Source organism: Chiroxiphia lanceolata, chromosome 17 (genome assembly GCF_009829145.1).
Source record: "Chiroxiphia lanceolata isolate bChiLan1 chromosome 17, bChiLan1.pri, whole genome shotgun sequence".
Lineage (NCBI taxonomy): Eukaryota > Metazoa > Chordata > Aves > Passeriformes > Pipridae > Chiroxiphia > Chiroxiphia lanceolata.
The window spans coordinates 12,753,767-12,774,759 of NC_045653.1; the positions used below are offsets into that span (position 1 = coordinate 12,753,767).

The 20,993-nt window shown below is 53.3% G+C and overlaps 1 protein-coding gene across 3 annotated transcripts in view; it reads right to left on the reverse strand.

Annotated features, from left to right (window-relative positions):
- Positions 1-20,993, reverse strand: part of CDH22 (cadherin 22) — a 77,017-nt gene that overhangs the window by 13,522 nt on the left and 42,502 nt on the right. For all 3 annotated transcript variants that reach the window (XM_032705133.1, XM_032705134.1, XM_032705135.1), the window contains 4 exons: positions 15,668-15,835; positions 14,506-14,693; positions 13,411-13,664; positions 6,272-6,408 (listed from right to left, as the gene is read on the reverse strand). In XM_032705133.1, the coding sequence (XP_032561024.1) occupies positions 6,272-6,408; positions 13,411-13,664; positions 14,506-14,693; positions 15,668-15,835 (747 nt within the window). The remainder of the gene's footprint in view (positions 1-6,271; positions 6,409-13,410; positions 13,665-14,505; positions 14,694-15,667; positions 15,836-20,993) is intronic.

The window sequence follows — 20,993 nt, forward strand, 5'->3', positions numbered from 1 at the left end:
TAGGGGCTCACAGCCCGCTCCCCTCCTCCCTTGGGGTGCATAGAACCGCTGGCTGGGACAGGTTCAGTCCACAGGTGGGACGGGGACAGTGTTTCCACCTCCACTCACTACAGTGTCACTGCCCTAAGCACAACTTCCGAGGGACACTGAGACTGTGCCACAGGATTATAAATCACTCTGGAGGGACTGATGTTTGCTGAAGCATCTCATACATGCCCAGAAATGAGAACTCCCTCTTACTCCACCTCCTTTGTTTTACTCAGAGGTTGAACCTGTGACAGAACTAATGCCTCTCTCCACGCTCGGGCAGGAGTTCTGCTGCCTGTTTGTCTATAACATTATTACTGGCCCCTGCAGATCAGGTGGGGGAGGACCCAGGAGAGAAGAGATTTAGCACTGCTCCATAATTAGCTGGGAATCTAAGCCCCCTCCCCAGAGCTGCCTTCACCCCGTTCTCATGTTATCACTCCCTCTCACCCAGACCAGCTGCTCTGGTAACTAGATGGTTGTTTTTGGGGGAGGGAGGCAGAAGTCGTGACTAAAAGCCTGGAACTATGTGTTATTTTAAAAGGCATGTTGGTGCAGTGAAATAAACTGCAGTTGCTTTCAGAGAGAGAGAAAGGGGGAGGCAGCAGGGCGAGAAGGGAGCCTGGAGAGGCGGAGGGGTGCGCACCTGATGCCCACAAATGAGCAGGAGGAAAAAGGGTCCAATTCCTGCAAGAAGGAGAATGACAGCATCTCATCACCCCCTCCTCAGCCCACAGGAAGATGGATAACCATCCCTGCTGCTCAGCTCTGGAGCAAGCTGGCACTGCCAACACAGGAGGAAAGGCAGAAAGAGAAGGAAGAAGAGCCTGAAGGGAGGAAGAGCCCAAAACCCCACCTCTTCCCCTTCCTAACTGTAACCCAGAGGAGTGGGGTTCCTCCCTCAGTGCCCCACAGCGTCTGAGCTGGCTGGGAGCAGGAGCCAATCCCAGTGCTGCCAAACACTCCTCAGAACCTGTTGGGTGCCATGGAGGCTCTGCAGGGCCAGCTCTGGGCACCCAGGTGAGCCTAAGCATGGCAGCTTCACTTCGAGACCACCTCCCAGAGCCCCTCAGGAGGGATGTGATCAGCATGTTTAGAGCCAAGCAGAACCACAGGTCCGTGCTCTTCCACAGCTCCAGCTGCAGCTGCCCGGGAGCGCTTTGTGCGGTGCACGCGAGTGGAGTCACCCACAGGATCCGCACAGAGCTGAGCACCCACACCGAGCCCTGCCTGAGCCCTGCCTGACGTCCCACTCCCCCAGGCACAGCACAGTGACCTTTCTTAATGCACCCTGTCATACCAAAGCTCTCCTTTTGGCCCTTCCAAAACTGCTGAAGCCTGAGGCTCACGCTCACTCCTGGGTCAGTGACGGGGTTAAAATTTGACGTGTCCAGAAACATCAAGGTTAGAAACGCAACTACTGCACCCTTGTCTACCTTTCCAGCGAGGCCCACATCAGCTGCTTTTTTTTTTGGCTGTACAGTGTACATTTGAAGGTTCCTCAAACGCTTTATCAATCTCCCTCTTCCTCTGAGCCACTACCTGGAGTCATGGGTGGGAGATATGAAAAATGGTTGGATGTACTTGATAAAAGTTATCTTCAAAACATCTGAAATACGTTTTCTGTAACTGCGTGGCACAAACTGAATTTATGACAGCAAGAAGTGCGATTAGGATTGTTGGAGTACATCTGTGATGAAAGGCACAAAGCACTTGACTAATGCAGGCTTCAAGCCTGCAAGGCTAGAAACTCTGACCTGTGCTTTCTCTACCTGTGTGCACGCACCCAACACACGCTCCAGAACACAAGCAAAGGCTCAGCAAGCAGGTTCTAGTGCCAGGAAGAGCAGCAGAGGGGGTGGATGAAGCTATTTGCGTGGGTGGCACAGGAACCTGCCCTCGCAGGGCTCTGCCAAGCAGCACCTGGCCCAGGGCCGGGGTGAGGGTGGCATGTGCAGGCTGAGGGCAACATGAAAGCAAAAAAGCCACCTTCCATTGCAGCGTCTCTCCTCGGTATTCCAGCTCAGCTGACTGACATGCAAATTAGTTTAATTATTTCTTCTTCTAAAATAAATTATATTTTGCAGTGGCTGCAATATGTTGTGTCAGGCAAAATTACATTCAATATTTTTAAACTAATTGATGTCAGCCTTGAGAAAACCTGATTGACAGCAGCGAGGAAACTAGGCTGCTACCTAAACGCTTTCCTAAATTAAAATTAAACATGCCGTTTTTCTGCATTTCCTTCAGGAGTTGGAATGCTATTAATCTGAAAAGACTGAGGAAAGAGACATGGAAAATACACAGAACAAGAGGGAGATGCTGGAAGCACAGCCGTGCAGCACGGGAGATCCAGGCTGGTGACTGGCAGCTGCCTTTGCCAACATGGGAAGAATTATTTCAGAGCCACTGGAGCTGCTGCGGGTGGGGGACGGAATCCTGCCCAGTGCTTCCATGCTGCTGCATCTGCATTTGCTTCAACCTAACTACCAGCATGGTTCAGGGCATGCACTGAGTGCCAGCTGGACCCCCCATGCCCAGGTGCCACATGGTAAAACAGGCAGCACTTGGACAGGACAGGCAGTGCTGGGACAGGACAGGCAGTGTCAGGATGCTGGAGCAGGAGATGGTCACAGTCCTGCTGCACGGCAACACTCTGGCTCAACACTCAAATGCTTCAGCCACATCCCAAAGTATTTTTCTCAAAGTAAAAATCATGGAAGTAATCTAAACAGGACGATATTCTCATCTTGAATGTTCAGGCACAAAATGCCAACTTGCCCTCCCCCTGAGCTGTGGATGACTGAGTGCCAATAGGACCAACGCTGGGCAGTTCCGGGCAACTGCTCACCAAGGCTGGAGCTCTGCAGCAGCAGCTCACAGGGAGGGAGGGGACTGGGGATACTCAGCCACCCCTGTCATGGCAGGAAAGGAGGAACCAGCGGTTACTGTGCTGGGATGCAGCTATTACCCCTCCAAACCCGCACACAAACTCACAATAAAGCACTTTGCATTTTTACCCCCAAACTTTTCCTGTGGAGCTCCAAATCCAGCCATTGCCGAGGCACATGTGCCATTTGCCCTCCTGCCTGCACAGAGCCGTGTAGGGTCTCACACACCAAGGGGTGCTTGGCAGCTTCTCTGGGTCTGAGGAGAGCCCAGGGCACAGCAGCACCTGGGGCAGCCCAGCTCACAGGCACTGCTGGGCACAGCACACGACCTGCTCTTCTGTGTCAACACCAAGCTGGTACAATACTGAATTCAAAATATTTATATTAGTAAGGAAGCCAGAAGAGGCAGGAGTGGAATATATTCCTTGCTACCTTGGCGAATTGGGAAAACAAAATGCAGAACAGAAGACTGGGATGGGCCACTCTGCTCTCCAGCCCCGATGCCACGGCTGTGGAGCACAGGGTGGGTTTGTAGCTGTTGTTGCAGGTCCTGCCCGCAAAGCAGAGCACTGGTGGCAAGGACAGAGCAGGGGCATGTCAGGGGTATGGCTCCTCTGACAGGTGGCTACATCAGAGGCTGGAGCTGAGAACGTGGCTCCCTGCTGAGGGGATACAAAGTGGAAGCAGCAGTTAAGCCAAGTAACACATAAATGGCTCTCACCTCTCCTGAGTCTTGCCCAAACTCAGCAGCATGAGAGTCATTAAATCGCATCCAAACACAATGCTCTGATTAAAGCCAGTCTCCAGCAGGAAGATTTATCATCTCAATTACCAGCAGTGGACACAGCAGTCAAGGCCTCATCATTTTACATGAGCAAAGAGGAAAACAGGAAGAGAATCACTAATATTAGCCCAAGGAAGGTAAACAGCTTGCAAGCAAGATGAAGATTTATCTGTGGAAGTGCCTGGCCTGGTCCCATGCCAGATTAGCTGAACAGCCCCCATGTTTCCTGCCAGCTGCCATGCTGTGAGGCCAAACACTCCAGTGGTTCCTGGCTGGCCAAGGCAGCTCATGCTGGGGGTGCCTGGTTGCGGGGGGCAGAGCTGCCTCCACTCCTCCTGCAGCAGCAGCAGCTCAGCCAGCTCATGGGCACAGCCAGGCACCTTCTGCAGCTTTTCTTACCACTCTCAGAGGCAAATGCACTCTGTGGTATCTGCAGGTGGGACAGTGCCCCTGGACACAGTCTCTGCTGCAGGACAGGACTGTCCAGGGTCAGGGCACAGCTCCTGCATGGAGCTGCTCAAGCCTCACAGGCTCCCTGTGGGAACAAGGGCTGCCAGAGGGCTGTCTGTCCTTCAGCCACCAGCAGTCAAACCCTGCTCAGGACAGCCCTGCCAGCAGACTGGGAGGGCAGCTCGAGGCGGCCACAGGGATGCAACATCTTGTGCCTGGCACTGAGGGAATCAGGTGGGCGTGGGTTTCCCCCATCCCAACAAGCCAGAGTGCCAGGCACAAGTCTGGGCAGCAGGATGCCCAGTTGACTCGTTCCATTCCTCCTGCCAAGTTTACATCTCACTGAGGAAAGGGAATACTTTACCACTTGCCTCTGCTGTAGCTGGTAAGGTCCAGCCTGGTGCAGCAGCCCCTGCATGCCTATGGTGAGCACCCCCGGCCCCCGACACCTGTGTGCTGGGAACTGCACTACTGGTTGTGCTGCTGCCAGTGTGGAGGCTCCCAGCCACCCTGCATTCCACATTCCCACTGCTGCAGCTGACCCCACTTCACCAGGCACAGCCTGACAGCTGCTGCACAGACCCCTCCGAAACCCCTCCATCACTCAGAAGGCTGTACCTTTACAACTGCCCTTTCCGCCAGAGGATTCAGACATAAATTGTACTTTAAATTCAATATCAGTCATTAATATTTCATGATTACAAAACGTTAAGGATAATGTCACTGGGAGGGATGTCTGGGCAGTTAAAACGGATGAGTCAGAGCTCACCATGGGAGAAGTCAGAGCACTGAAGAGTCTCCCTGGTTTTTGAAGCGATCCAGCCTGACAGGCTTCCCTGCCGGAGGGGAGCCACAGCATTTACTGACTTGTTCTGAAATCCTAGCCACTGCCTGTAAATACTGTCCTTCTGATTCTTGTCACCTCAGGTTTCCTCTGGATGCTGAGTTGTGCTGCAATGCTTCCCTCCCCTCTTCCCAGCAGAGCCTCCCCATGGAGCCCCCAGGACGGGCCATGGCTCAGCAGTGGGCTGCCCTCCCTCTGACATGGCCAGGCAGTGCCAACACACCTGCCCATCTCCAGGCCAGCCAGACTCCCGACAGTGCCAGTGCCACAGCCAGAGAGTGCAGGGTGACGCCGGTCAGCTGGCACAGAGTGTCAGCACAGAGGGGCTGTGACACGAGGCAGAGGCAGGGACATCCCCCCAGGCAGCAGGGGTCTGACCAGGGCCACTGACCCTTCTCTCCCTCGGCCACGGGGCCTGTGCCATTGCCTGGCTGGGGTGGGTGGCAAGATCTGACCGCTGGGACCCAAGTCAGGCCCTGACTCAGCTCCTTGAATGTGAACAGCACCTTCAATGCTCAAGAACAAGCAAAGAACCAAGAACCAGAACTCCTGAGGATCTCCTAGAGTGAAGCCTGGGAAAGCTTCCTACCCACAGATAGATGGGCCTTGGCACACATCAGCAGGCATCAGGAGGTGCTCTGCAGCCACAGAGGCTCCCTGGTACCCACTGTGGGGTGGGAGGCAGAGCACAGCAGGGCCCAGCCTGCCCTGGTGACTTCATATCCAAAAGACGGAAAACTTGGAAGAACATGGCAATGCCTTTCTGTTTCCCAGCATGATGCCTGGGGCACGCTGCCCCCACAGTTCCCCTCCCACTGCTGCAGTGCTGGGACCATCCCACACAGTGTGAGCCCCAGCAGAAGCAAGTGCTGACAGCCACTCAGTGCCACAGGGCTCCAGCTGATGGGACATCCACAGGCAGCACATGACTGATTTTGGGGGATGCAGGCAATGTGAACATCCCCCCCGGGGAGCCCCCAGTGCCACTCAGCAGGTGTGACTGCGGGGAAGGAGCTGCACGGGGATGACTGGCAGAGATGGCGCATAGATAACACAAATTTGATTAGTGTTCATCAAATATACTATTCGACCATGTTCCCTTATTAATGCTCGAGTCTGGAAGAGTATTTTTAGGTTGTCTAGGGAGATGTCAGACTCAGTGCTGCTGCATTTATGTTTTTTACTTCAGTGTTGATTAACACTCGCATCTTGGCCACCTCTGCAGTGACAGCACCCAATGCTTCTCCCCCTCCACACAGCACTCCTCCATCTCACCTGCTTCCATCGCCAGGACAGTGATGTTGTGCCACCCTGCAGTCTCCCGGTCCAGGACCTTTCCTGTCACAATGGCACCTGTTTTGGCATCGATGTCAAAGATCCTCTCGGAGTCCGTGCTGCGGTCGATGGCGTACCTGTGACCAGGCAAAAGGGGAAACGGTGAGCAGCTGGATGTGCCAAGCCCACCCTCGCCATCAGCCCCAGAAGTACTGGAATATAACACAGCAGGCCCTGTTTCACCACTCTCGTTGTCCTGTGCTGCAGGATGGGACAGGAAGGGCACATTTCTGCCAGGCTGGAAGCCCAGAGCTCTCAAGTCAAATGAAAATGTGGCTTTTGGTGCATGAAGTGGAACTATGCACAGACTGTGGACAAGGGGAAAAACTTGCTCTGATGGGAACCTTATGCTCTGGGTAGACAGAGTGATACAGAAATCGTGGGCTATAACTTCACTCGTGACTCTGGGAAGCTTCAGAGCTGTAGGTTCAGGAAAAGCACAAACCCAAACTGAAGTCGAGCATGTGCACCTCACCTGCTACCCTCTCTGCTGATCCTGCCACCACATCCACCCACGTGAGAGACCTGGAGTGCAGCACAGCAGCACACATGAGCCAGACCTGTGGATACCCTGAACTGCAGTTACAGCAGCCACAAACGATGAGGTCTCCTCTGCACCCACACTGAATCTGTGCAACTGGTGCAGCAATCCTGGCAGCAGAGAGGTGGGCAGCAACCAGCACCCCATCAACACAGCACATCATGCCAGCAGCCCTGAGATTTGCCCTATTTTGAGCTTCCCACTCCCACAAGGAACAGGCTGAAGAGCTCCTCCAGCTCTGTCCCCAACTGCTCAGCAGAGACTTCTCACAGGCAGCTCTAGCTCTTCTCCTTCAGCTGCTCCAGTGCTGCCTCAAAGAGCCCCCTCCCTGAGGGGTGGAGCCCACATGCTGCCTGTGCCACCTCTGGAGAACATGATTCCCACTCTCCCCGAGGGTACCCCCACAGCTCACAAGGAGTCACACACCAGGTTTAGTCCCATGCCTTCACCACGACACCACAAGCCCACACCTGTCCCAGTGGCATGTCCTGCATTTGCAGCCATTACACACAGAATTAAGCAAACCAACATTAAATCAGGGCACAGTGAGATGTGAGTTCCTGGGGGAAGGGGCTGGAAGAAAAGTCCAATCCAGCTGAGGGCCCTGAGCACAGCCGTAGCACAAATAACGCACACCACCACTGCAATCAGAATTAGAAATCCAGAAGGCCTGCAAATCACAAACAATACAGCATAATGTTATTGTGTACAGCATCTTTCACACACACTGAATCCCAGAGTGCTTCACAGAATTAAATAATACAAGACAGCAAAGAGTACAAAGGATAAATTACCAAAAGGAGGGCTGTGAATAAATTAAAGCCTTGAGTCACATGTTCAACCACAGAAGGAAGATAAATATAGGGACAAAGTAAACTGGAAAGCTGATGAGGTAGGAGAGTACTGAGGAGCCCCACTGGACAGGAGCTGAGCAGGACAGGCTCCAGGCCAGCAGGAGGTTCAGGATGAGGGAAGTGGTCTGCATGCTGCAGGGCAGCTTTCCCAAGGGCTTGTGTGTGGCAGCCAGAGTCCAGCTGTGGTCTGTGGGTCCATCATCTACATGGCTCACAGCCGAGGAACACCAGCTCACCTTTTGCATGCAAGGATGACCATTGATGGCCCTGTACTCTTCTGCCCCAAGCCCTGGGAGGGGACCAGCTGCAGTGGGAGTGCTTCCTACAGAGCCCCTGTCCATCCACACAGCTCCGTCTCTGATGGAGGCACACACAAAGGCATTCCTATGCTGTTTAATGTGTTATACAGTTCCATGTTACATTCCCTAGCCCTCTCCCTTTCAGACAGATGGGGGAATGAGAGAGAAAATACAACAGCACTTGCTTGTAGCTAAAGAAAGACATTCAGAAGTCACTATCTAAATTGCATTTGCACACAGCCACGTTCTAGCACATTCTGCACCCACATGGCCTCCTCCCCCCTGGCATTCAGAAGAGATGGACATCTGTCACACAAAGCCAGGTGCAAGCTCAGGCATCTCCAAACTAACTGCCAGGGACTGCCTGTGTCTTCTGCCCCAACTCTCAGCTGGGAGCAGAGCCTCTACAGGCACACAGCCAGCTCGAGAAGGGACAGTGACACTGTCTTCGCACGAACCACAGCCTCTCATCCACTCTGCTTGCTCACTGCAAAGGGAAAGAAGAGGTCTGGCTGCTCTGAATTGTACATCAGTTCAATGTTCTGCTGGAAAGAGGAACAGAAATTGTGATCACAACACCCAATACCTTTCCAATAGCATAACTGATGTATTTACATAACTGCTTTCATTGTTCTCCCACATCACCCGACCTCAAACATGTCCTGCCTTCTATTCCACTTTTTCATACTCCTAAGTTCAAGATGGTACTTCACCCTCCCCATGGCTTCCCTGCTTCTTGAGTAAGCACATGCCTGTTTTGATCACTCTTGTGTCATTGCTGCATAAACAGAGATGTCTGTAAAAAATATCTGCACAGAAAAACCCAGTTAGTGACGGGAGACACCCCCAGAGCCCAGACACGTCTGACAGGTCTGCCTGCCTGGCTGGAGGGCAGGAGGATGGCAGGGAGCACTCCATGTCATGCCACCAAGAACCTGCTCTTATGCTTCTCATTGCTTTGCTGTTGAGGTTGTCTTCTGTCGCTTCTGAATTGTCTGCTGAGGCCAGACTGCCTGTACCCCACGGCCAGGGAAAAACAAACCAGAAATCTGATCCCTTTGTCACCACTGCTACAAAGAATGGCCACCTCCTCAGCAATGAACTGGGGAAGGAGATGGAGCTCGATGTGCTGCCTTGGCCACAGCAGCAGGGCTGAGCCTGCTGCCACGCTCTGTGTCTGTGGAGGTGGGTCTGCAGCTCTCTGTGGGTCCCAGTGCCAGGGAGGCTCTGAAGCACGAGGCTGATGTGGGAGTTGGGGACTAGGGGGGCCACAGGGACATCCATCCTCCCCCCAAAGCCATAGCCATAACCCTCTCAGAGCTGCAGATCACACAACAGACCTCACCTTCTAACAGCTTATGGCTCATCCCACTGCACTCATTCCCATAATTTTGTGCAATACGACCTTCACCAACCAGCCTCTCCACCTCTGCTCCTCCAGCTTCATATTCACTGGTCCCACTGAAGTTAAATGATGCTTTCCACCTGGGAAGAGGCAGCATTTAATCCCTTATCCTTCAGGTACTCAGAGACAGGACCCGTGCCCATCCTTCCTGCAGCTGGTGCTCCATATCTGGAACCGCAGTCCCCAGCTCTGATTGGGATGCAGACCTTGTACTCCATTTCCCTCTCTTCCTGCTGGCACTGCCTGTTGGTTTGGATGTTACAAGTGACTGTTTAATTTCGACAGCTTTCTTGGTGCTCATCTTTCTCATGAATGCATTTCTCAAGCAGTTTGTTTCACTTCTCCCCTGAACGCACCAAGGAGCACATTTTAAGCCATGTGTTTTGTTAATAGGGAGCTTTTCAAACACTGTGTGAAAAGCTTTTTGTTGTGTTTGTTTTTTCCTCCTCTGCCTTTTGTGTTGAAGCAGGTTGTAGTTCTTGCTGTGCTCTTGCAGTCTATAAAATGCCCATGTCCAACACGTGTCTCCGGATTTGGCGAATGCCAAACAAGAATATCTCTGAGAACCTTAAATCCCAAGCAACATCTTCCCGGTGCTGATAAAGCCTGGAACATACACAATCAGAGCACAGGCTCCCGCTGCAGAGAGAGAAACAAAAGGCTCCCATACAAACAGCCTCACATACACAGACAGTCTATCACTGTATTACTTCATACAATGGCTCAGCTGAGAAAAACTGCACTACGCCCAGAAAATACACAGCTAAAGCCAAAAAGCCAACTGGAAACTAAATTTGTTCTGAAAAGGAACAGTTCCAGCTTTTGATAGGCAAAAAAACACAAGGATAGAATAAAATAAAAGGAACTGGACCTCTAGAAGGGCATTTCCCACACCAATACCACAGTGAGTGTTGTGCCCCTTGGCTGTGCTGAGCTCAGCATGGCTCCCTTTGGTGTCACTGGGAGGGTGGCCTTCTCTGAGATATGGGAAGCTCTTTGGGTGCCCCAGCTTTCCTCCTGCCCAAGTCAAGGAGGTACCAGGGGATCTGCAGCCATGTGCAGCTGGAGTGGGGCAGCAGGCAGAGCCTCGGGGATGTCCCCCAAGAACAGGGGAGCTGGACACCCCTTCAGCCCTCACATCTTTGTAACAGGTCACTGCCACCCAGCCTGGTTGGTGGGATGGGATTTGTTCTCAAACCAAGTGACCACATTCTGTGGGACCTGTGGATCATCAAGAGGGCAGGGGAGGCACCAGGCTGGAATGTGCCTCTGGCAGCTGCTTTGGGCAGCACAGTAGGCATCACACAGCCTTGTTCCTGCAGGCCTGAGGCTGAAAACAAAGAACCAAGGGCACCTCCCTTCCCATTTGGCTAAAAATACCTCCCAAACCTCGTTACTGGCAGCCTGGTGTCAGCAGGACCTGGAAACCCTGACAGAGCTGATTTCTGCTCTGCTGTCTCTGGCAATCCTTGTTCTTTCCTGCCTCAAGGGGAGAGCGCACCTCGATATGACAGGAGGTTGTGGCTCTCCGCTACTTACAGGCAGAGCCAACACACAGACCAGAGTCCAGGAGAGCAGCACAGTCGTGCCTCTGCTCCCACCTCCGGCAGACGAGGAGCAGGAAGTTAAAGGGATCCGCTGAACTGCAGCAACTTCAAAGGGTTCATTCCAACTTCAAGGAGCCGAGGATCAAATGTTGGTCATGCTGTCAGGACCAGTTGCTCTCTAATGTATCAGAGGTGAAGTACAAGTGCTGGCTTTTTGCAACTGTACTCCGGAGGAGCGCACTTGAAACGCGAGGTGACTTCCTGCCATCTCCTGCTGATGGGTTAGTGTCACATCCTGGTGCTGCAGGGTGCTGGCATTAATGTTTGTGCACCACTTTGAAGCTGTGAGCAGCTGCCTACGCAGCAAAGTATTCTATTAAATTGCCTGGATAGCCAGAGGACAGGAAAGCAGGAGACATTCAACTGCACCTTCCTCCTGCATTGGTGCTGCATCAGCACGACCAATATCAACCTGCTTCTCCACTTGGTCTGTGTTAAGATGGCTGGGAAGGCTCACCCAGCTGCACTGCCACTGCTCCTGACAGCAGGGAGTGAAGGGATGGACAGATAGAGACCAAGTGTCCCAGGGGAGTATGGGAGACACAGGATGAGCTACCTGCCTGGGGATAGCTGGAGGGAGGACATGTATTTGAATGCATCAAGCTTGACAAGGGAAAACACATGGCAATTCCCAAGCTGCAGCAGATGCCTGGGAGTCCTGTTGGCTGGGTTTTTGTGCCTGAGCACAAGGCATTGCCTAGTCTGGCACTGAGCTCACAGTAGGAGAGACTCCCATAGCAAAGTTTGGGCTCTAACCACCTTGCTCCTGCACAGTACTTGAATCTGCTTCTCTCTGATTCAAGTCCCCATAGCCTTCTGCACAGCAGTAGAGAGCCTCCCTCCCCTGCTTTCTTTTGGTCTGTCTGCAAACAATGCGGCAAGCTCCACAGGGAAACAGAATGGAGAACAAGAAAAAACAAGAATAAGAGTAGTTCTATCCCCAAGGCCCCTTTCCTACAATTACAGGTTAGAAAATGAAATCTATGTTCTTTAGCGGTGCTAGAAACAGTCAAGTGAAAAAGCACACGCACACACGTGCACACACACAGACGTGGGGACAGATCGTGTTCCTGAAGGGTGTGAGCTGACAGCCACATGCTCAGAGGCCAGAAAGAAGTCAGACACGTGGCCTGACTGGAGAGTCACACAAGGTGAGCAGAGGTATGTCGAGAACACATCCAACAGTCAGCACCCAGTGGTGCAAGTGGTGCAGCACTCGCATACACAGTTCCTGGCACGCCATGGCTGATTTCGTCCTCATTCACCCCAAAGTCAACTTTCAGCATCCAGCTTTGTTACACAGTACTCTCTGCTAGCTGCCAGGCATATGTGGATGGCAGCTTTCCATGTGCAAATTCTTTTCTGAGCTTTCTAACCCTCTCAGTCTTCGTTTCCATGAAGATCAGGAGATCCTCCCTCACCCCACTGTGAAACGGTGCATTACCCACAGCTGCCCTGAGCAGGCACCCGGGAGCATCATCAAGCAACTACTGCTGTAACTGAGCCCTCCCCGACCTGTCCCCCTCCACCTCACATCCCTGTCCCTCCCAGTCTATCCCTGCAGAGCTCTCAGTGCAAAGCCACTGCTGCTCTCTGGAAGTGAGAGGCTCCATGGGCGCCTGCAGCCCCACCGGCACCTGGCACCAGAACACACATTTCAAGGAAATTTTCCACACGTTGAGGATGTTTTCTGAACACCAGATTTCCAACCCAACTGCTCGTGACTCAGGCCAGTTGGCAGAGCCAGAAGGCTGCTTTGTGCCTTAGGTAATAACAATTTAACAAGGTAACAATCTCTTTAGCCACAAATTAAATGGAAATGGGAAATGTCCTGTGCAGATAAGCTGCTGCCTGGATTATGTCCCCTGCCCAAATATAAACTCCTCTGATCTTTGATCCTATGCACACATGCACGCACACACAGCCAGGCTGTGGCTCTGCACCTCGCAAGCCTCACCTCATTTATCATCCTTCACCACTGTCCTCCTGCCACTCCTATAGTCTGGCCTGTGTCAGGCACCGCTGCAGACACCCTGCTGTCAGCAGCAAGGACATGCAAGCATCACCCAAGCCACCTTTCCTGATGCTCCCTTGCACTCACAAACCCATCACCCATCAGCGATGTACCTGTCACCTACGAGACGGCTGCGCTGGCTTGTGCACAGGCTGCCACTCACCTGCCACCTGCCTGTCCCACGGGACACTCTCACACACTTGGCCACACGTGCAGCACTTGCCACCTTTACCTGCACTGTCCCACCTCCTCCATCCCAGCCACGGCCACAGGCCCCCCCAGGCCACGCGTGTCCCTTGCAGGTGACCCCACGCCCAGGGCAGGGAGGGGGATGACGCGAGGTTCGGATGATGCGTTACCGGACAGGGTGGTTCGCTGTGTCGGGGTCGAGGGCAGTGACCACCCCCACGACAGAGCCAACGCGTGCGTCCTCCTGCACCTCCATCAGGTTGGAGGGGGGCCGGAACTCGGGGGGCTCGTCGACGTCCAGCACTGAGACCCTCACGATGGTCTGGTCCCGAAAGGTGCCCAGGTCCACGAACCGCGGGTCCACGAACTTGTTGAGGGCCTCCACCACAACAGTGTGCACTTTTTTTGACTCGTAGTCAAGAGGCTGGCACAAGGGAAGAGGGTAAGCCACAGCCAGCCCAAGGAGCCCCTCTGCTGCCCCTTCCTTCACCAGAGACATCAGGGCAGCACTAGAGCCCCTAAAGCCACCCACTCCCAGGCAGTGTCTCTGCAGGAGCCTGGGGGCTTCTGCTTCGCCCTCCTGCCAGCACCACCCACACTGAGGGGGCAGAAGGAAGGAGAAGCCCCCAGCCCACTCCCCCAGGACCCCCAACAGGGTGCCCAGGCTGTGGGTAGCCGGGATTCACTGGGAAGACAGCAGAGCGTGCACTGCACATGAGAGTGTTCTGATCATTAATCACTCCTCTCTCATTTCTACAGGGTAAGTGAGCTGCATACTGTGGCCTTGGAGAACAATCATTCTTTTCTGCCTGCACCAACTATTTGCTTGATTGTTTTTGCCACCAAAAGCAGATACAGTCAAAGTGCTGTTGGTCAGGTATGGGAATTAGGTGGGCATTTTTCTCCCCTAACAGATGCTATCAATAACAGCTGTAAGCACTCGTCTCTGTAGCTCTACCCACGGTGCCCCCTCCACACAGCTCTCTGCTTCACTGCCACCCCCGAGCCACCCTGGGGGACTCCAGCAGGCACTGTGTGCTGCTTCTTTTTAGTGTCTCCTGCCAGACACTGCATTTTGCCATCCAGGCAGAGCAGAGACAGTCTCTCCCTGCATCAGCAGGCACAAAAATGCAACTGCTACTGCCAGAGCAGCACTCAGAGGAGCATTTGTTTCAGCTCAAATGCAACTGCAGCAGTCCCCAGTGGAAAGGGCCCTCCTGGGGACCTGTGCCATCCCTACCCAACCAGCCCTCCTCATCTCTCACCTTCTGCACCGTGATGACAGCCTCTTGGGTATTGCTGTCCGTGGTGACTTTGAACATCTCCACCCCTTCCTCATCCTTCACTTGATATGTCATGTCCGTGTTCTCCCCGACATCGGAGTCCTCAGCCTTCACCCTGCCGATGGCAGTGCCCACAGGGGCTGTTTCAACAATGCTGAACTGATACATCTCTGGAGGAGAAAAAGGTACCAGGGTCACTGCTTCTGCCTGTGAACCCCCCCAGTCTGATAGGACCCTTTGCAAACCTCCCTGGGGCACCCTTAGGCTCTGAGGGCTGCACAAACTCCACTGTGTCTATAGTCCCTGAATGCCCCAGCAGGAGAAAAAACACATACCCCAGCCAAAAACAAGGGCTGAGGGAAGATAATTGGGGAGTACTGACGTGCCAGGTGCTGGGTGAAGTAAAGGCTGATTTCTTCACACAGAGATTGCCTTGCAATCAGTGCTCTCTGATTCCTTGCAAGGATTCCTTTACCACTTCTGATTTCTAGGAGACACAGCCACAGAGCTGAGCCTCCTCCAGCTGCAGCCCCTTCCCTGGCCTGCCAGGCAGGAGCTGCCAGGCTCCAGAGTTGGTGTGCACTCCTCACAGCAGGACCACCCCCAGGAGGGTCCCAAATCACACAAAAGTTCGAGCCACAGGCCACCAGCAGCAACTTGGAAAACAGAGCTGTGTGTCACCAGGCTGCTGTCCATGAGCAGTGTCACCGTGCCTTGCACTGGGGCAGAGTGTGCCAAGCTCTGATGCAGGAGCCAGGGGGGGCCAGGCCAGCAGCCGACAGACGAGTCCCTGCTCCAGCTCCCAGGAGAGAGCAGCACAGCAGACCTGGTTGCCTTCTCCCTGTTGCTGGGAGAGGCCTTGGGAAAAGGCCAGCTCTGCTGGTGCCCTCCCACCACACAGCCCTGCTTGCTCCCAGACCATCACCAGAGCAAGAGTCTTGCCTGGGGCCCTGGACAAGTTCAGTCAATGCAGCTGCCCCTCCATCGTGCTGCCAGGCAGGGACACATTCAGACCCAGGCCAGGAGCTGTGCTTGCTTCAGTGCTGCTGCCCTGCCAGCCTGGCTTGGCTCAGCCTGCAGCTTCCATCCCACCACCCACTGGGAACCAGAACACGGGTTCACCCCCACCACTGCTGGGACGTACTCTGGGGGAAGCGTGGTGGGTTGTCGTTGACGTCAGTGACCACGATGGTGACTGTGGTGGATCCCGACAGGCCGCCCAGCTGTCCTGCCATGTCTGTTGCTCGGATCACCACCTCGTAGCGGTCCTGCGTCTCACGGTCCAGGTCAGCCACGGCCGTCCGGATCACACCTGGGAACCAGCAGGACACAGCGTGAGCACAGGCAGGTCACAGAGATCTGACGAGTCACAGAGGCTGGAAGGGCCTGCCGGAGATTGCCCTGGGCAAGCTCCAGCCCTGAGCAGGATCAGCTGGATCTCCCAGCCCTTCCCATAGAGCAGATGCTCCAGTACTTCACCAACCTTCATGGCCCTTCCCTGGACTCACTCTGGTATGCCCATAGAATCATATTTGGCAGTCCAGAGCCAGACATAGCACTTGTGTCTCACCAGTGTCAAGTAGAAGGGACAGTCACCCTCCTTGACTGCTGGGGACACTCTCCCCAACACAGCCCTGGTGCTGCTGGTCAGTGTCTGCTGGGCCCCTTCACAGAGGTCACATAAGCAGAAGCCAACTAAGGGAAAAAAAGGGCTTTGGAGAGAAGAACAAGCCCGGGGGTTGTCAGCCAGGCAGAAACATCCCCCAAATCCCCCTGAAGCCCTGGAATAGCAATTCTCCCCATGAAGCATAAAAGAGTTCCAACTGCTGCTCCTCCTGTGGGCTGCTGGCAGCTCCCACAGCATTAAACCCTGGCACAGAGGAGGCTTGTGCTTCTCTCCAGGGAGGCCAGGAGCTGGATGGAAGATCTGTGGGGGCCAGAGGATTGGTGGGAGCTGGAGTCACAGGAGCAAGAGGACTTATCCTCACCCTCACCCAAGCACGAGGGACTGTGCTGGGGCCAGCCTCAAGGTCTGCACACAAGGGCTCTGTAAAAGCCCAGGCTGAGTCACGAAACCCCTCTGGCACAGCTCTGCAGCAGCCCACGTATCCTGATGTGCTGAGCAGGAGCCAGGCTTCCTGCAGCACCCCTAGCAAATAATGGGTGTCCTCTATCTCACAGGGGCCACGGCCCGAGCACGCCTGGGGGGCTCTGTGTGTTTGCAGAATGATGGGGACAGTGCACTTCCAAAAGTCTATCTGCAAAAACTCCTGGCTTTCAAGTGTCCCTCTAAGGAGACCAAAGGTGACAATACACATGCTTTGTGTCAGAGAATGCACTGGAGCTTAAAAAAAAAATGTATGGTGTGGCAGTACTTCTTATGAAGTCTCTTCAAAAATAGTGTTTATAGGTCCCCAGTATTCATCTGGACTTGGGGAAACTGACCAGGACTAAAACATAAAGGAACATAAAACAAGAAAGAAAGAGCAATAAAACCCCGAAAACCATGTGAATGGCAAAAGTTACCACTTCCTATGTCACCCAGGAGGGTTTCATTTACATGGAAACAAAGTAGAGAAGAAACATTTTGAGAATGAAAGAAAGAAACGACTCTGCCCTGAGGTGGCACCAGGGGCACACAGGAGTGCCTACAGGGATACAAGGTCATTAGCACCACATTCCAGTCCCACTGTACCAGCAACATCCCAGAACAGCAAGGAATCAGCTTAAAATCCCCTCCAGCTCAGTTTTTTAGTGTTCCCACAGATTTAGATATTGGTTTATGCTTTTGTGACTCCTATCTCTTCCAGCCTTTTCCGTTTAACTACCAGCTTTACCTCCTCCTGCTGTGAACTGCAAGATCCATCCCTGCTTTGTTCCACCAGTAATCCTGCCCGGTGCTAAGGAGGATGGTGGAAGGGGCTGCTGGAACAGGTCTCCAGTGAGGGGTCGGACCCAAAGGGAACAAGGAGCTCCTCCCTTGAGGAGCAAAGAGCAGAGAACCATCCAGTTGCTCTGAGCACCTTCCAAGCCATTTGCTGACATGCAGCAAAGCAAGCAGTGGCAGAGCACTGCAGCCCCAAGTCACCTGGCTCCTGGGAAGCCCTCAGCACAACCTGAGCACAGCGGAGGGGAGAACTGGGTGCAAGTGGGCTGCAAGGAGCCAAGATGTGGCTTCAGGGACAGACCCCGAGGCTTCCAGGTATCAGCCCTCCCCAGCCAGCAGGGTGCCAGTTTCCCTGTTCAGGTGTACAGCGTGACCTTGTGCACCTCCTGACAAGGGCTCACATCACAGAGTCACTGCTGCAGTGGCCCAAAGGCAGTCAGAAATGCCACTGAGCTGGGAGGATGAAATTCCTCCCCCTTGCTCTTTACATGACATTACAGGTGCAGCAGGAGCAGGCAACACGGTTCAGGAGACATTTATTGCTCCTGTCCTTTCTGAAACTAGCAATTATTGCAATGATTATCATTGTTAGCATTTATTATAAAAGACAAAACCACCATTTAAGATCCTTGCCGTTCCTCAGCTCTCATGGAGAGGCACAATTTCACTCAGCTTCCTCTGTCCCTCTGTCACTTCAAGTTCTGTAATTACCTGGACTCCTCTGCCTTCAGCCCCACGGAGCAGGGAGTGGGCATTTACCCTGTGATGGGGCCCGGGGTCTGCTCTGACCCCCTCGTTCCTCCTGGCTCTGCTCAGAGGAAGCCACTTGACAAGGAGTCCCACCCCACCTCACACAGAAGGGGACACAGGAAAGGGTGGGAAGAACACTTCTCCAGGCACTTGTCCCAGCAAGGATGGAACCCTCCCACCTGGGCAGCAGCATCAGCCCTGCACAAGCACTGAGGGCTCAGGGACCAGCCCCAGCTGCTTGTGCTGACAGGCCTCTCCTGCCACTCCACTGTGAATACAAAACCTTATTTCTGGGCAAGCACTATCTCATTGAAATTTAAGCAATTCTGTTAATTAACGGGGTCTGAAGCATTTTATAATGAAAATGATTCATGTCAGCACAATAGTGATGAATTGGGATGAGAGGGAAAAAAGCTCATGCATTCACCAAGGCTGTAATGACTTAACTGAGCTGCTCGTAATGATATAGCTCATAATACGCCATGCAAGATGGGAGGAAAGTGCTCAAGCACTTCCCAGAACACCTCCAAGGTCACTCGTCCCAATGGGGAGCAAGTCCAGGCTGTTTGGCACATGCAGAGCAGGGTAAATGGCCCCAGCCAGCTCTGGTTCTTCCAGCAGCACAAGGCAGACAAAATCCCTGCCTTTGGCAGCGGTGCAGACTGATCAGAAACTCCCTCTCTCAAGGTGCCATGTGTCCATCCATCCTGGAAAAGCAGGGGTCTACTGCAGATGAACTGCCCTGTGCCCCAGCAGGATTGTCACTGGGAGGCTGTCCCTAAATTCCATGGGCCACACCAGGCCATCACCCCAAGAGTCAGGCTGGTTTTGCCTTCTAGGTCAAGGTACCACTTACTATCTGCTGGTGGCTGTGACAAATCAGGGTCTCCACATATGCTCCACATCAGTTCCTTGAATGTAGCACTATGGGTACTGCCTTAAATACCCACCAGCACCAAACCTGCATGATCCCACCTTCCAGAGCCAGGACAGCCCGTGCTCCCAAAACCTGACCCCCAGGGGCTCTGCAAAGCAGCTGCCAGGGATGGTGACAGACCTGTCCTCAGGGCACAGAGGGCAGGGGCAGGCACCTCTGCACTCAGAGCATGGAAAAGTCATTGCTATCATCTCTCAAGATTCACCTCCTTTCCAGCCAGAAACTCTGACAAACCTTGTCCTTCCCAGGCTCTGCTAACAGAGCAAGAACAACCTCCAGCTCCGACTCTTCTCCCCAGTTCTTGTCAGCATCTGTTAGAGCTGACTAGTGAAGATGTGTGGTGGCATACCCTCTGGTATAAGGCACATGTGGCATTCCAGCATGATCCAGATTAATCAGGATAATTACCAGGCAAGGGGACACTTACAGAATCACATAAATACCATCGAATCTGCTCCAACAGCAGACACTCTTTGGGTAATAAAAACAAAGCAGGACAAAGCACTCAGCAGGTAACTGCCTTCCAGGAACCCCATCATTACAGGCTTTGCTCTGCTCTCAGGTACTTCTAGGTCAGATGTCCTTGGAGAGCATTTGGACAAAGGACCTTCCAGCTGAGGGCAGGAGGAGCAACAAGCCAGAAAGTCATGGAGTAACAAACATGGATCTATCCTCAGGTGGTTCCTGGTCCAACTACAGCTCAAAGCAGGCAGATGAGATTACCCAGGGCCATGAACAGTCAGGTTTTTAGTATCTCCAGGGATGGAAATACCACCTTCATGGTGACAAGCCTTGTCATCCTGCCATTTGTGTCTTTTTACTGTGTGTGCCTGAGAAGAATCTGGGTCTGCCTTCTCTACCCCCTCCTATTTAGCTGGATAAAACAGACTCATTCCTCCCAGCAGCTTGGTCAGCTAGAGCAAACCCATCTCTGCCTCAGGCCAGGAGTGGCAAGACACCTGCCAACAGACTGCAGATTCCTCACCTGTGCCCTCACTTGCCTGCAGGGACACAGAAATATCAATATATCTGCCAAGACACAAGTGCTGCTGGAAGCACACATCCTGGAGGAGGTCAGCCCATGCAGAAGGGGTCTTAGCCCCAAGAACCAGCACTTCATCTGCCCTCCATGCACAGCCCCCACTCCTGTCCTTTAGCTCAGCACAATTTGGGAGACAGAAACTACGGGGGGTCTGAGTGAGGCGCTGGGCACAAGGCTCAGGAGCTTCATGGCTCTTCAGCAAATAAGGTACAGGGCTGAGATCCAGAAATGGAAACATTTATGGCTTCATCAGCACAGCCAAGCTGACCAAAGTTACCTGGAAGGGTGCAGAATCACTGGGGCTGAGGGATGCTGCAGCTGGAGATCCCTAACACAGTACCCTTCATAGCAGGTGGCCAAGTTGTATTCAAACCAGTGTGCCCTGTAGCTTCTAGGGCAGCATTTACAGAGACAGAGCTACTGCCTCTTCTCAGAGAGGAGCACTTAACAAGGGCTTGTTCCAGGCTGGAATCAGCCTTGCCTGTGCCAGTGCAGAGGGAGGCACCCACAGTGAGCTCCAACAGACAGGCCAGCACACTCACCCTTCCTTTGTCCCTTCTTTTAGCAGCTAAATCCCTCATCATTTAACATTCATTCCCTTGGCACATTAGTAGATACACTCTAATTTCCTCAAGATGACCAAACATACAATGTGGTCTCAAACCAGCTGAAGTTCCTGCACCAGTCTCTGAAAAGGACTGTTAATGTTCAGTCTTGCTACTAAGAGCAATCCCCTTAAATAAATGTGATTTCTCTGCAGACTCTCATGCCCCACATTGAGAGTCCCTCATGTCTATGCACAGCTCTGGTGGATAAAGGATGGGGATGGGGCACAGACCTGCACAACCCCCTGG